This window comes from Chenopodium quinoa, unplaced genomic scaffold (genome assembly GCF_001683475.1).
Source record: "Chenopodium quinoa cultivar QQ74 unplaced genomic scaffold, ASM168347v1, whole genome shotgun sequence".
Taxonomy (NCBI): domain Eukaryota; kingdom Viridiplantae; phylum Streptophyta; class Magnoliopsida; order Caryophyllales; family Amaranthaceae; genus Chenopodium; species Chenopodium quinoa.
In genome coordinates, this window is record NW_018742433.1 from 994,099 (window position 1) to 1,009,544 (window position 15,446).

The 15,446-nt window shown below is 40.3% G+C and overlaps 1 protein-coding gene across 1 annotated transcript; it reads left to right on the forward strand.

The window, feature by feature from the left end:
- The first annotated feature begins 1,164 nt into the window (after positions 1-1,164).
- LOC110715902 lies at positions 1,165-1,983 on the forward strand. Its single transcript, XM_021894525.1, has one exon. It carries the CDS (start codon positions 1,165-1,167, stop codon positions 1,981-1,983), a length of 819 nt encoding a protein of 272 aa, XP_021750217.1.
- The last annotated feature ends 13,463 nt before the right edge of the window (positions 1,984-15,446 follow it).

Here is a 15,446-nt window from a genome sequence, read left to right on the forward strand (position 1 = left end):
ATATGGCGGAGAATGAGCAAGAGAATGACCTTTCTTTATTTCGAGAATTTGGGAATCCGGAGGGATATGAGCTCACCGGAGGCATCTTGTTGCCTATTACCGAGACAAACTTCACCATCCATCCCCAATACACAAGGATGGTGAAATCTGAGCAATTTTCTGGATACCCAAGTGAGGACCCAATAGAGCATCTTGATCGATTCCTTGAACTATGTGCTATGATACAAACAAATCAAGTGAGCCAAGATTATATACGAATGCATTTTTTCCGACAATCCCTTACGGGAAGGGCAAAGAAGTGGCTCAAATATGTCAAGCCCAATTCTCTCACTACATGGAAGGAGGTTGTGAAGGCCTTCTTGAAGAGATTCATCTCCGAAGAGAACACCGCCGAGATGAGACGGAAGATAGCCTCCTTTGAGCAAGATTCGGATGAAACTTTGGGAGAAGCTTGGGAGAGATTTAAGGAATTAGTTCAAGCATGCCCACACCATGAATACAACCAAAGTTTGCTTATGAGATTCTTCTACAATGGTCTAGAGCCGATGTCTAGAGCTAACCTAGATGCGGGAGCCAGAGGGAAATTGATTAAAATCCCTCAAAATCAAGTTGAAGCCACAATAGAAGAAGTTGCAAAGAATTACTCATGGGGAGGCCGAAGGAAGCCTCAAGCAAAAAAGGGAGGAAGATATGAATTGGAAAAAGTTGATCAACTCCAACATCAAATCGAGCTTTTGAACAAGGGGTTGCAAAAACTAAATGTGGGTGGAAATGTCGGTTCAAGCTCCTCCCAAGTCAATGCCTTCTCATGTGAAATTTGCGGTGGAACAAACCATGATACCTCTTATTGTGGGGGTTTGAGTCCCGAAACACATTAATGCTTACAATACTAGACAAGATGGTTATAGGGGGAACAATAGTGGATTATCTTGGAGGCAACCACCACCGGGCTTCAATAATCAACCTCAACAACATGTTGAGCCTCCCTTCAATCCACAACCACCAAACCCACCACAAAACAAAAATCGAAGAGGATACTACCAAAGACCTTACCAAAACCAATCCAACTACCAAAATAAAACCCAATACCCACAAAAACATCAAGAGAAAACACAATCACAACCCGACTCAACACAAACCCAAATCCTCCAACAACTCCAAGTCATGAACCAACAAATCCAAGAGCTTAAGGCTCACAACAAGATAGTTGATTCTCAATTAGCCCAAGTGGACAAAAATTCATCCTTAAACTCTTCTTTTAAACTACCCGGACAACCAAACACAAACCCATCTCACAACCTCAAACAACCCGACACATGCAAGGCGATCCCCTTGAGATCGGGTGCTTCTTATGAAGGCCCAAAAGGGAGCGAGGAGGTAGAGAAAGAAGAGGAAGATAAGAAGGGAGATGAGGAGGTAAATGTTGAGAAAGAAGTTAGAGACAAGAAGTCCAAGGGTAAGGACCCCATTGACACTAGCAAGTATGAGAATCCGGTACCTTATCCCGGGAGGGTTACGAAGCGAAAATTGAATGACAAATTTGCAAAATTTCTTGATGTGATGAAAGGGTTACACATCAACCTACCTTTCCTTGAAGTGGTGACGCAAATGCCATCTTATGCGAAGTTCCTCAAAGATATCCTATCGAACAAAAGGAAGCTCAAAGATGAATTTATTACACTTCCACATCAAGTGAGTGCGCTTGTTCAACATAAGATGCCAAAGAAGCAAAGAGACCCCGGAAGTTTCACATTGCCGGTCAAGATTGGCAACTTGGAAGCCAAAGGAGCTCTAGCCGACCTTGGGGCTAGTGTTAGCCTAATCCCATTGTCCATTGCTCAACAATTGAATATCGAGATGATACCCACAAGAAAGACCATTCAACTAGCCGACCGATCCGATCGGTTAAGTTGCCTTGCGGAGAAATTGAAGATGTCCCCATTCAAGTGGGACACATTTATGTACCTTGTGATTTTGTTGTGATGGATATGGAGGAGGATGAGAACACTCCTTTGATTCTTGGAAGGGATACATTGAAGACATTGGGGGCCGTCATTAATTGCAAAAACAATATCATTACTTGTGAAGTAGCCGATGAAAAGATTGTTTTTGAATTCTCTAAGCTACTCAAAACCCCCATGGTTGAGAAGTGTTATAGGGTTGATGTGGTTAGTGAGGAGTTAGATCGTTTGGGAAGGGTTATGATGAGTCCTCAAGATCCAATGGTTGAAGCTCTTACATGCGAGGAAGAGTACTACTCTCAAGAAGCAAAGGAGTTTGTCATGACCATTGAAGAAGCTAAAAGAGAGGAAGAGAACGATCCTAAGCATGATGAGCTAGCTTTAGAAGAGGAGAAATAGGAGGAGATTTCTAAGCCTCCTCCCAAGGTAGAACTCAAACCCCTTCCCCCTTCTTTGAAATATTCTTATCTTGGAAATGAAAGGGAATACCCTATTATTGTCAATGCTACCCTTGATGGGCTTAATTTGGAAAAATTGCTTGTTGTTTTGAGAAAATATAGAAATGTGATAGGGTATAGCATTGATGATATTAAGGGTATTAGCCCTTCATTGTGCATGCATTGAATCCATCTTGAGAATGATGATGCCACCTCCATTGAGCCTCAAAGAAGGTTGAATCCCAACCTTAAAGAGGTAGTAAAAAAGGAGATTTGAAACTACGTGAAGCGGGGATTATCTATGCTATATCCGATAGCAAATGGGTAAGCCCGGTTCATGTAGTTCCTAAGAAAGGTGGCATGACCATAATCAAGAATGAGAAGGGAGAGGAAATCTCCACTAGAACTGTGACCGGGTGGAGAATGTGCATCGATTATAGGAAGTTGAATAAAAATACAAAGAAAGATCACTTCCCTCTCCCTTTCATCGATCAAATGTTGGAAAGGTTATTAAAGGATGTCTTCTATTGCTTCTTAGATGGATACTCAGGATTTTTCCAAATCCCAATCCACCCTAAGGATCAAGAGAAGACCACTTTCACTTGTCCGTATGGGACATTCGCATCCGAAGGATGCCCTTTGGACTATGCAATGCCGCATCGACTTTTCAACGTTGCATGACCTCCATTTTTTCTGAAATGTTGGAGAATGAAATTGAAGTATTCATGGATGATTTCAGTGTGGGCGGCTCCTCTTTTGACATGTGCTTATTTAACCTTGAAAAAGTCTTGAAGCGATGACAAGAGACGAGCCTTGTTTTAAATTGGGAGAAATGCCATTTTATGGTTGAGGAGGGGATAGTCCTCGGCCATAAGGTGTCAAAAAATGGGATTGAAGTTGATCCGGCTAAAGTGTCAGCAATAACCAAGCTACCTCCGCCTACTTCTATTACGGGACTAAGGGCTTTCTTGGGGCACGCGGGTTTTTACCGGAGGTTTATCAAAGATTTCTCTACTATATCTAAACCTTTAACCGGATTAATTCAAAAGGATAAAGATTTTTGTTTTGATGAGAGTTGCCTTCAAGCCTTCAATAAGCTCAAGGAAGCTCTCACATCTGCTCCTGTAGTGCAAGCTCCAGATTGGAGCTTGTCATTTGAACTAATGTGTGATGCTAGTGACTTTGCAGTAGGAGCCGCATTAGGTCAAAGAGCAGGAGGCAAGCTGCATGTTATTTCCTATGCTAGTAGAACTTTGGATGATGCTCAAAAGAATTATACTACTACGGAGAAGGAAATGCTTGCAGTTGTGTTTGCTATGGACAAGTTTCGGTCTTATCTTGTTTGCTCCAAAGTGATAGTGTACACAAACCACGCTGCGGTTCAGTACTTAATGAACAAGAAGGATGCAAAGCCTAGGCTAATACGATGGGTCCTCCTTCTACAAGATTTTGATATCGAAATGAGGGATAAGAAGCGGGTCAAGAACCATGTTGCCGATCACTTGTCTAGATTACCCCATAATAATGTTGAAAGTGTTCCGATAAATGAGGAGATGGGTGTTGAGACCCTTATGGCTATCGCTTCTTCTCCTAGCCCGTGGTTTGCGGATTTCGCAAATTACTTAGCTAGTGGAATTATCCCATACCAATACTCATCTCAGCAAAAGAAGAGATTTTTCAAGGAAGTAAGGCGTTATTTTTGGGATGACCCATTATTATTCAAACAATGTGGAGATGGTATATTCCGAAGGTGTGTCCCGGACCATGAAATTGAGAGCGTGCTCGAACATTGCCATTCACTACCGTGTGGAGGATATGGTGGTGTAACTAAAACTGTGGCTAAAATCTCTCAATCTCTACTCTGGTGGCCTACCATGCATCGTGATGCCCAACGATACATATCTAGGTGTGATAGGTGCCAAAGGGCGGGAGGCATCACAAAACAGGATGAAATGCCTCAATTAGGTATCCTTGAAGTTGAACCATTTGATGTTTGGGGGGTTGACTTCATGGGTCCCTTCGTGTCCTCATGCGGAAATGCTTATATATTGGTTGCGGTTGACTACGTGACCAAGTGGATAGAGGGTATACCATTTCCAACCAACGACCACAAAGTATTCCTCAAGCTTCTAAGGAAGATCATCTTTCCAAGATTTGGGGTGCCCCGGACTCTAATTAGTGATGGTGGATCGCACTTTGCAAAGAAGCAACTTGAGGCCTTCCTCAAGAAATATGGTGTCCACCATAAAGTAGGGCTCCCCTATCATCCCCAAACTCAAGGCCAAGTTGAGGTATCAAACCGAGAGATCAAGAACCTACTTGAGAGGATGGTGAACCGGACTAGAAAGGATTGGTCCCTCAAACTTGATGATACTCTATGGGCCCTTAGAACGGCCTACAAAACCCCTATAGGAACAACCCCATACCGGTTGGTTTATGGCAAGGCTTGCCATCTCCCGGTGGAGTTGGAACATAAGGCTTGGTGGGCCATCAAGGAGCTTAATATGGACGTTGGGGAAGCCGGAAAGAAAAGATTGATGAAATTGAATGAATTAGAGGAGCTTCGTTTCGATGCGTATGAGAATTCAAGACTTTATAAGGAGCAATCAAAAAAGTGGCACGATCAAAGGATAAAGTTTAAAGAATTCAAGGTTGGAGATGAAGTTCTACTTTTCAACTCTAGACTTTGTCTTTTCCCTGAAAAACTGAAATCCAAGTGGTCCGGTCCTTTCAAGATTTCTAATGTTACTCCTTATGGGTCCTTTGAGTTGGATGCGGGCAATCATAAGTTTTGGGTTAACGGACACCGCATCAAACTCTATCATTCAAGGAACGAAGTTGGTCGTATTGAGTGCCTTAGGCTTGATCCCATGGATTACGAGCCTTCCCTTGTAGAGCTTTAATGAATCGGAGCAACGGTCAAGCTAATGACCTAAAAAAGAAGCGCTTCTCGGGAGGCAACCCAGGCCCTTTCTCCCTTTTATCCTTTGAGTTTTTGATTTTTCGTAGTTAGATTTTATGATTGGATCTAATCCCTAGTTGTTTTTATTGTAGGTTAAGTAGGCCTAAGGAAGGAGCACAATAAAGAGGATTAACGACATTCACGCGCGTTTGATGATCTCGGGATGAGAGCTCTCGAAGCCAATTCCGTAATATAGGAGTATTGTCGTTTTGAACTTGAACTTTTATATGTTTTTAATGGGGTTTGTAATATTGATAAACAATTTAGTTTGATGTGTTAGGAATTTTTAGTAGAGTTAGAGAACATTTTGAGATTGATTGTATGAGGAAAAATATTCTGTAGATGCCTTGAGAGGGCTCTATAGGGCGCGCAAGTGTTAAGGCCAATTGAAGAAAGTTTATGTAGATGGCATGAGAGCCCTCTACAGGGCGCGTAGAGTCCCTTGCGCGGGCGCGCACAATTTCTGAAAAAAGGGCCAATGTTTCTATAGATGGCATTCGCGCCCGTGAGAGGGCTCTCTCACAGGTCTATGAGGGCGCGCAGGATGGTTTGTGCGGGCGCGCACGTTACCAGTCTAGAAAAAAACGACAGGTATGCTTTCTTTCACCTCCATTTTCACTCTCAATCTCTCACTTCTCTCTCTCTCCTAAACCCTAACCTCCATTACTAACCTCCCTAATACCTCACAACCTCCACCTTTCCTCCCCAAATCTCCCTCAAAATTCATCAAACACTCACCAAAATCTCATTTTACACAATTTTGCTCATCAAAAACCCTTGAATCTCACCCAAGAGATTTCAAGAAAACCCCAAAAACTCCAATCTCTCATTGGACGAACCTAGCCTCCTCGGTGAAGTTTTTGTTCGAATTTTCGTCTTCAAGAAGGTATATCTAACTTCCTAAGCCTAATTTTCATTACATTTTGATAGAATTCATGATAGACTTCTTGAATTTGTGATGTTTTTGGGGGAAATTTTAGACTCAATTGAAATGCATGTGGGTATTTTTGCAATTCTTATGATTATATTGAGATGTATATGAGTATTCTTGCAAATCTGTAATTCTAATGAAATACTTGTGGATAATTTGCAACTTTTGGGATTTTCTTGAAATAGTTAGGGGATTGTGAATTGTTGGATATAAATATTTGTGGGTCTATGATTTGTAAATTGTTGGCGATGGATTTCATGATGTGTGTGGGTAGTTTATGACTTTTGGGATTTGTTTGGGTACTATGTAAATTTCATGAGCTCCTTGCCTGTTGACTAACTTTGTTACGTTGTTGTTGTATTTGTTGTGCTAATTGTTGTTTTGTAGGATTTCACTTGATAGTGCAATTGAATTTTTGGGTTGGTATAATTTCAGTGATTTGGTGTGGAATTCTTTGTGGTATAAGTTTTTGAGAAGTGTTTGGGGTGAAGATGTTGACATTTGGTAGAAAACGATCAAAGAGCGGGAAGGAACCATAATCTTCCCAATCCCAACAAAATCAACCACCTCTACCTCCTCTTACCTTCCAAAATAACAACCACGAAGCCAATTACAAAAAAATGAGAAAGAGGAAGCTTAGACCCTCCAAACACTATTACCGTCCTGCCACCACAAGCTTAGGTGTTGACGAAGACATTTGGGTACTCTTTGAAAACCTCAATTTGGGTACCTTTCTAAACTCGGCTTTCAACACCTACCTTGAGCCAACTCTTGAATTCTTTTTCACTTTCTCCTGTGAAGCTGTGGGGGATGATGACTTCAGAGTCACCTTCCAGCTTTTCAACAAAACTCATACACTATCCTTGAGAGAACTCAACATTGCCCTGGACTTTAATCCAGATGCCAACCTTGTCGCTCCCGAGAACTCCTCCTTCGAAGGTTATAATGATACACATTGGTGGAGAGCGATCACGGGGAAAGAAGAATTCAACGGCTGTTACTCCTTAGCCAGTGAGATAGTTCACCCAGCCTTAAGAATCATGCACCGTATACTTGGATACGCTATTTTCAACAAGCAGGATTTAGGGAAGATGTCTAGAGAGGAAATTCTCACTCTGTGGTTCGCTACTCAGCCTGCCTTAGGCCGAAGAGTGAACCTGGGCTACTTCTTCATCAAAAATTGCTTATCAATCGCCAAGGGGAAGAACACCGGCGAAATTGCCTGTGGGAGTATGGTAACAAGGTTAGCCCTGAAGCTTGGGCATGGGGACCTCCTCCCCTCTTGCACTATGGTTGGGAATAGCGGTGACATCCTTCTCAATCTCGATCAATTTAAAAGGTTGGGATTCATTGCCTTCACCCCTAGAGAGGGAGTCTATGATTGGTTGGTGTCTCATGCACACCGTTGCTTTCTCCCAAACCCAGCACTTACCTCCTTCCAAAGGGAGTCCAGAAACTTAGCGTATCCAAGTATAGGAGGGACAATGGTGTCCTTCCTGGAGCCGATCGAGGAGGGGGCCTTGTAGTTGAGCAGGATGATGTGGAGATGATGGAACAACAACAACAACAACAACAGTTCTTCCAAAGCCAAGGCTTGGAAAGCCTTGAGCAGCGAATGGGGAGCCTCCAGTTGGGTGTTCAAAGCCTATTTGAAACTTAACAAGGTATGTTTCTCCAACAACAGTCTATTTACGGTATGCATGTAGATAGAGGTAATGTCATGCCTCCGGTCAATTATCCATATTGGCCACCACAGCATTGCCCAGTGCCATCGTTGGGGGGGGGGGGTGACAACGCCCCTACCTACCCCTATTGGCAAGGACCTTCCGAGCCAAATAGGGTGCGCCGAGATTTCCCTGACTCATCCGGGGCCTATGATTATAGGTTGCCGGGTGGTAGTGATTATAGGGGTGACCCCAATTGCCCCTATGTTGACCCCACCCACCCCCAACCCCTAACCATGCCCCCCCAGTTCGACCCGTTGCCTACTTGGCAACGAGACTTCTTCCGAGGTCATTATGGTTGGCCTCCAGGCTACACTGGAGGTTGGGATCCCCATGGCCCACCTGAAGGCTTCTCCTACGGGGATAAGGGGCCGGACTCCGGTGATGCTGGCCCTAGTGGGCACCAGCCCCCTGTTTTTCTTGGTTATCCCCCCTTTCCTTCCCTTCCCTTGTTTTGTCTTGGAACAACGAGGTCGTTGCTCCTTCTAAGTGTGGGGGGGTATAAGTGTCAGGTGTCGATTCTTTTGTATATAAGAGGCTTGCATCACTATAGTGTGGGGGGGGGGGGAAATCTTAGCTTGCTGTCTATTTTCGCTGCTTTATTTGATATCCTGTTGTATTTGCTGTTTATGATGAGAAGGTCTAATCCCTTGTGTATAGTTTATGTTCCTTTTCTTTCTTTCTTTTGGCGTGTTTTCCTTGTTTCACTGATGCAGATTAAAGAAAGAATTTAAAAACAACTCACCTGCGCTTCAAATTGCAAACCTGATGGTGAGTATGGTATGACTGCACATTCCAAATTCAAGCGGCATTCAGTGAAACCCTTCCTTTTTCTTTTTGGTGTGTTTAGTCTTTTCTTAGCCTAGAACTGAGTTGATTGTTCGAGGTTGTATGCTTGATTCTACAGAATCTGGGGACCGTTGACGCTGTAGTCAACGACCATTGTTTGTCGATTGGGACTTTATTGTCTTTATTAAATCTATTGAACTTTCAACTTGTTTCTTTGCTCAAAAGTCCAAAAAAAAAATTGAAAAATTAAAAAGAAATTTTTTTTTGATGTGTTTGAATCAAGGCAAGTCATTATTTTTATCCCGATAGTGATTCTTTGGTGGATTATTTGTGATTGGGTTTGCATTTGTGAATGCTTGACTTCCTAGTTGGTGTTGGTAGGCACGGTTGGAGAGTGGTCTTGGTTGAACCTAACATATTCTTAAGCTAAGGTAGTATGGTATAGAACTTATAGGGCGCATGAATTCCTAGTCCGCTGTTAGTGGTAAGATGGTGTAGCTCTCTATAGTTGATTTGACCCTTTCGAGTTGGTAATTGCTTGTTAAACCCCGAGTGAGGCCTACTTTTCTAGCCTTCATCATTTTTGTTGAGCGGCAACTTGGATCCTTAGCTATACCTACATTGATCTTGGATTTGACTCCAAGCCCCCTTAACCCGTGACCAATCCCCTCAACGGGAGGATAAAAGCATCCTTCATTTTTCTTACTCTTCTTTTCATTTTGTTACAAATTTTGTTTTTGTTTTCATTCACCTTCTTGCTAACCCTTTGAGTCTTTTCCCCTTTTCTTGACTTTGAGCCACATTACAAACCTAATGGCCCTTGTTTCCCTAAACCCCTAGTTTTTGTGAAGCATGTTGGTTGGAAGACTTGTTTTGTATTGTGTTGATATTGATTATTATGAAGGGTTGATAAGTCCCTTTGGAAAGCAAGTGAATGAAATGTGTTGTTTCTTGTTGAATGAAGCTTTGCTTTTGAAAAATATATATATATATATATATATATTTATTTATTTTGAAATCAAGAGTAAAAAGAAATGATTGTTGAAGTTGAAGGAACATTGGGAAGTGGAATCATATGAAACCGTTGGCAACCTCTTATGCTTCATTGTGGATCGATATCGATCTCATGCTTCACTTAGGTTTGCCTCTAATTTTTGAAATTTTTCCCACCTTGCACCTAAAAGCTTAACATTGCAACCCTAATTCAAGACTTTTGGACCTTTGAGAGAGTTGAGTCAATGTGGTTTAGTGTGGATAGTTTTCAAATCCGTGGAAATATTTCGCATAGCTAAGATGTCGGGAACACCCTCTCATTTCATGCATATGTCTTATACTTTTTCGGGTTCCTTCGCGGAACCATGAGAGGCTAGCTCGAGAGGTAATTTGAGGCTATTAGAGAGTATGTGACTAGATTGGTTGGGACGAAAGATGGAGTGTGTACCGCCTAGTTCTCTATGCTTAGCTTTGTCTATGTTCTTTCCAACCATTATCATCTTATAGCGTGCCTCCCCACATTGGTCTAGAAAGTCTTGTATCCATTGATGTCTATTTAACACTGAAAGACCACCAAAGTTCACTTTTCGCTTGCATTTTATATGACTTTATGTGCCTTGTCTTGATTCTTGCCTTCGCATGTAGAGTTATGGGATAATCTCTTAGGAAACCCTCACGAGAGCATACTCGTCCTCTTAGGCGACTTTGAGGTTTAAATGGCTTGTTGTTTGAGCTAAAAACGACTGTGATTCCTACGAAAGTGAGTTAGTGTATATTCTTCTTTCCTTCCTCTCTCTCTTTTATTTCGGTTCTCTGCTTTCTCTCTAATCATTTGTACTGGTCTTGCTTGAGGACAAGCAAGAGGTAAGTGTGAGGGAATTTGATAAGTGGCATTTATGCCACTATTCGGGAATCATTTCCTTACCATTTCCCTCCATTTATCGCTTGTTTAGCCCTATTTTGCCGTGTTTCCCCATATATTGCACAACAATGCCATTTCCCTCGTACTTCCCCTCTACTTTACCTTTTTGTACTGTTTTTGGGTGTTTTCCTGTATTTTGCAGGTAAACCAATCGATATGTGAAGTAGAGGAAAGTTCGGGATAGTTTTGAGAGCCGGTTTCATGAGAAAATCAAGTGCGGAGCATCTCATCAGGCTGCACGCCCAGGAGAGCCCTCTCTCCCACTCTGCACGGGCGCGCAATTCAAGAGAGAGGGCGCGCAATCGAGATGAAATCAGAATTGTGTCCCCTGTAAATGCCTCGCGCGCCCTGTAGAGGGCGCGCACACTGACCTGCGCGGGCGCGAAGATGACTAGAGAGGGCGCGCAACTTGGCTTGAAAAATCAGGAAAACTTTCTGTAGATAGCAATCGCGCCCTGTAGAGGACGTGCACAGTAGCCTGTGCGGGCACGCAGATCGAAGTAAAGAGCGCGCACGTCCGTCAGGCCAGCCCGTTTTATTTCCTATTTAAATGTTGATTTGGGGAATGAAGGGGGCAGCTATTCCATTTAGGGCAAAGTGCTTAGAACATTTCTAGAGAGAGAATAGCCTCCATTAATGCTTGTATAAGTTTCTAGAGAGAGAAAGTTCAGATTATTAGTTTTTTATCATCTAAACTTTAGTCTTTAATCTAGATTAGTGCTTTGATCATTCTTGTAATCAATATTGGAGCATTCTATTGGATTTTTGGTGGTTCACCATTGAAGGTTCAAAGACCCATTTTCTTATTTCAATACAAAGTTGAAGCTTTGTGAGCTCTTTCTATCTTAATCTCTTTTATTTTGGTTTATTTACATATTTCAAGTACTATTGATAGTTATGTTTATGATTTTGATTATGGCCAATATTTTGGTATTGTTGATATGGGTAGTTTCTCTCTCCTAGGCTAGACTTTAGCTAGGGGAAGGGGAATGGATGACTTGGTTGCTATTTGATTAAATACTTGATTTTTGGGGATTTAAACCCTTGTTGTATGAACCTGTGCTTATTGTTATATGGTTGATGTTGTGCACCATTGACCATATTATTACATGTCCTAATTGATGCGCGGGAGTGATCATGTTAGGATAGATCGTAGTTTATACATTGCTTAATCAATTACATGGGAATGAGTTGTGTTAAGTAAGATCTTTGATCCCTTGGTTGTGAATCCTTGATTATCTATGTGTTTATCTCTTAATCTCCAAGTTTGATGTTCCCCAATCCCCCTAGCGTTTTTAATCTCATAGTTTCTAATCCTTGTTAGTCTTTGTTAATTGTTAGAGTAATTTTGTTAGCCTTAGTTGTTTGTTGCCTGGTTTTACTCCACTCTTATTCATATACACCCTTTTCAAGCCTCTTTCGTTAGCACTTAGCTTCACAATTTCCTGTTTCTCCGTGGATTCGACCCTTGCTTGCCTTTATACTTGTTTAGGTAAACTAGGATTAATTTGATAGGAAAAGTGTATTAACAACGACATTTCATTCCTCATCAGAATGCGATCCACATTGTGCGGACCAATTGATTGTTCTTGGCACGGGTCGTACAAACCTGATGATCTTATTGAAAGAGTACTTAAAGGCTTAGAAGATGATAAGTATCAATCTATAATTGACTCCATGAATGCTCGTGAATTGATGATAAGCTTTGATGACTTGCATGAAAAACTCCTTATTAAGGAGGTACAACTACGCAAGAATATCACACCCACTCCCCTACCAGTCACTGCTCATTCCACCACCACGCGCCCTCATCCACAACCAAATTACTCCAAATCTTACCACAACAACAAATCTAGTTATCCCTATAAGAAATCCACCAGTAACACCACCAAGCCTTAAGGTTATCAAGGCAAGTGTCAATAGTGTTATGCCTTTGGACACTCTCTACACCGCTGCCTGACTTTTTAAGAAAAATTACCTAATGCTAAGCCTACTTTACCACCAACATCCAACTCCTAACACCCTGCCTAAGCACATATGGCTACAACCACTACAACTAGCCAGCAAGCAACTTGGCTCTTGGATATAGGAACTTCTCATCATGTCACTCATGATTTATCCAACCTTTCTCTTCACCACCCATATAATGGCACTGAGGAAATTGTCATAGGTAATGGGATGGGTGTTTCTATTACTCATACATGCTCTCTTTCTATCCCTACTTCCTTCTATGACTCGTAATATCATTTTTATTCTCGATTATGCTCTGGCAATAAATTACTCATTGAATTCTCTTTTGATTCTTTTCTTGTGAACGATCGTCTCATAGGGGAACATCTTATCAAGGGCCCAACTGACCATGGGATACATGACTTACCATCCTCTTCTGCCATTTTAGCTTTTTCCGCCATCAAATCTCCGACAATAAATTGGCATCATAGACTTGGCCATTCATCTTTAGCTATTTTTAAGAAAATTATTTCGGAGTTTAATCTTGATGTTTCTAGTTCGTTGTCTTTTAATTGTAATGCATGAGAATGCAATAAAATTAAAGTCACAAACTTCCTTTTAATCATTATACTTTGATTTCACATTCTCCACTTGATATTGTTTACACTGATCTATGGACCTCTCCGGTTCAATCCATTGATGGCTTCAAATATTATGTGATCTTTATTGATCATTAAAATATATATATATATATATATATATATATATATGTAGATATATATATATACATATATATGTATGTATATATATATATATGTATATATATATATATACATACATACATACATATATATATATATACATATATATATATATATATATACATACATACATATATATATATATATAGGTTTTATCCTCAAAAACAAATCTAACACTAAACATGTCTTCATAAGGTTCAAAGCTCTAGTTGAGAAATTCTTTGGGAGGTTGAATAAAATTTTATATTCCGATAATGGGGGGGGGGGAATATGAGGCTTTATCATCTTTCCTAACTATTTATGGAGTATCCCATCTTACCACTCAACCTCATACTCCAGAACACAGTAGATTTGCCGAACGACGTCATAAACATATTATCGAAACCAGCTTATCTATTTTATCTCATGCTCATTTACCTCTTACTCTTTGGTCATATGCCTTCTCCACTACTTCTTATTTGATAAATAGGTTCCCCACACCTACTTTATCGAATAAATCACCTTACCTTTGCTTATTTGTGTCTCCTCCTAATTACCTACATTACGAAGTTTTGAGTGTTCATGTTATCCTTGGCATAAGCCATATACATCTCACAAATTGGACCCGAAATCCAAACCACGCATATTTATTGGTTATTCAAAAACTCAAAGTGCCTATTATTGTTTTGAACCTAGAACTCACTAATCGTGTTTATGCATCTAAGCATGTTCGGTTTGTTGAAACTGAATTTCCTTGCTCTCTTCTTGTCAAAGAAGATGATAAGTTGTCGTACACCTGTCAAAAATAAATTCCTAACAAAACCAACTAACAATGTAGTAGGGTAAGTAGGGTTGAATCCACAGAGAGATGGCTATTTAATCGAACTTCTTAGGAATTGGAGAAACTAAACTATGTCACAAAATTGGGATAGAAATATAGTCTAAATTGAAATAAGAATAAAAATCAATAAAAAAAACACTTAGGGTTATAGGTCACCATGCTTATAGTTTTAAATCTACAAAAATACCATTAACAATTCAATCAATCAAGTATCTAGAGTCATTGCTAAGCCTACAGTCGGGTCTTAACGCTTTCAATTCAACATATGTAGTTTGGTCGCTAACATAATCCGAATTTCTAATTGTACCTAAGCCTCTAAAAGTATGATCTTTCAATTCAAACACTTATTAACAATAATTAATCAAATAATTGATCAGGTTGCAAGATTAACAATAAAACACTATCAATTAGAGAAATCAATAATAAAAATATCAATAATATCAATCAAAATTCATAATATAAACATGGATTTGCAAACCCTATAAATTAAACTACTCAAACATGACATAAATAATAAAAACTAAATCTAAAAAAGAAAGCATAATTAAAGTAACATAAAATAATCAAAATTACCTCTATAAAGTAACATAAATTAAAGTAAGCATAATTAAAGTAACATAAAATTACCTCTATAAATTAAAGTAACAAACTCAAGAACAAAACCATGGAGGAATCCATGGAATTGTCCATGACAAACTAAGGCTAGAGAGAAAACTAAAAAGAACATAAAATAATCAAAAGTATAAATGGCCTCCTCGAAAAATAATATCCTTTGAGTATTTATATTATCCTAAATTTAAGCTAAAGATAAATAAATGAAAAAAGATAAGAAAATTAAAATAACAAAAGTTGTTCGATGATTGGACAATTAAAGGAGTCGTAGTCGATCAAGGATTGTTATGACGATGAGGAAACGATGCTCGAAGACGAGGCCTGCTGCTGGGCGCCAAAACCAGCGGACTCTGGGTATCCAGCGGGCTAAGCAGAAGCTACTCGTGGCTGGGTGTGTCGAGCCGCGGCCGCTGTTCGTAGCTGGTTCGCAGGCTCGTCTTTCAGGGGTTGTATCTTAAGTTTTAGAAATTTTATAGAGGCTCGTAACCTATTATTGGAAAGATTTTCAAGTCTAGTTTCCAACGCAATTTGAATCGCTTCAATTTGATATGTATAACTAAAGTTATGATAAAAAGAGTGAGAAA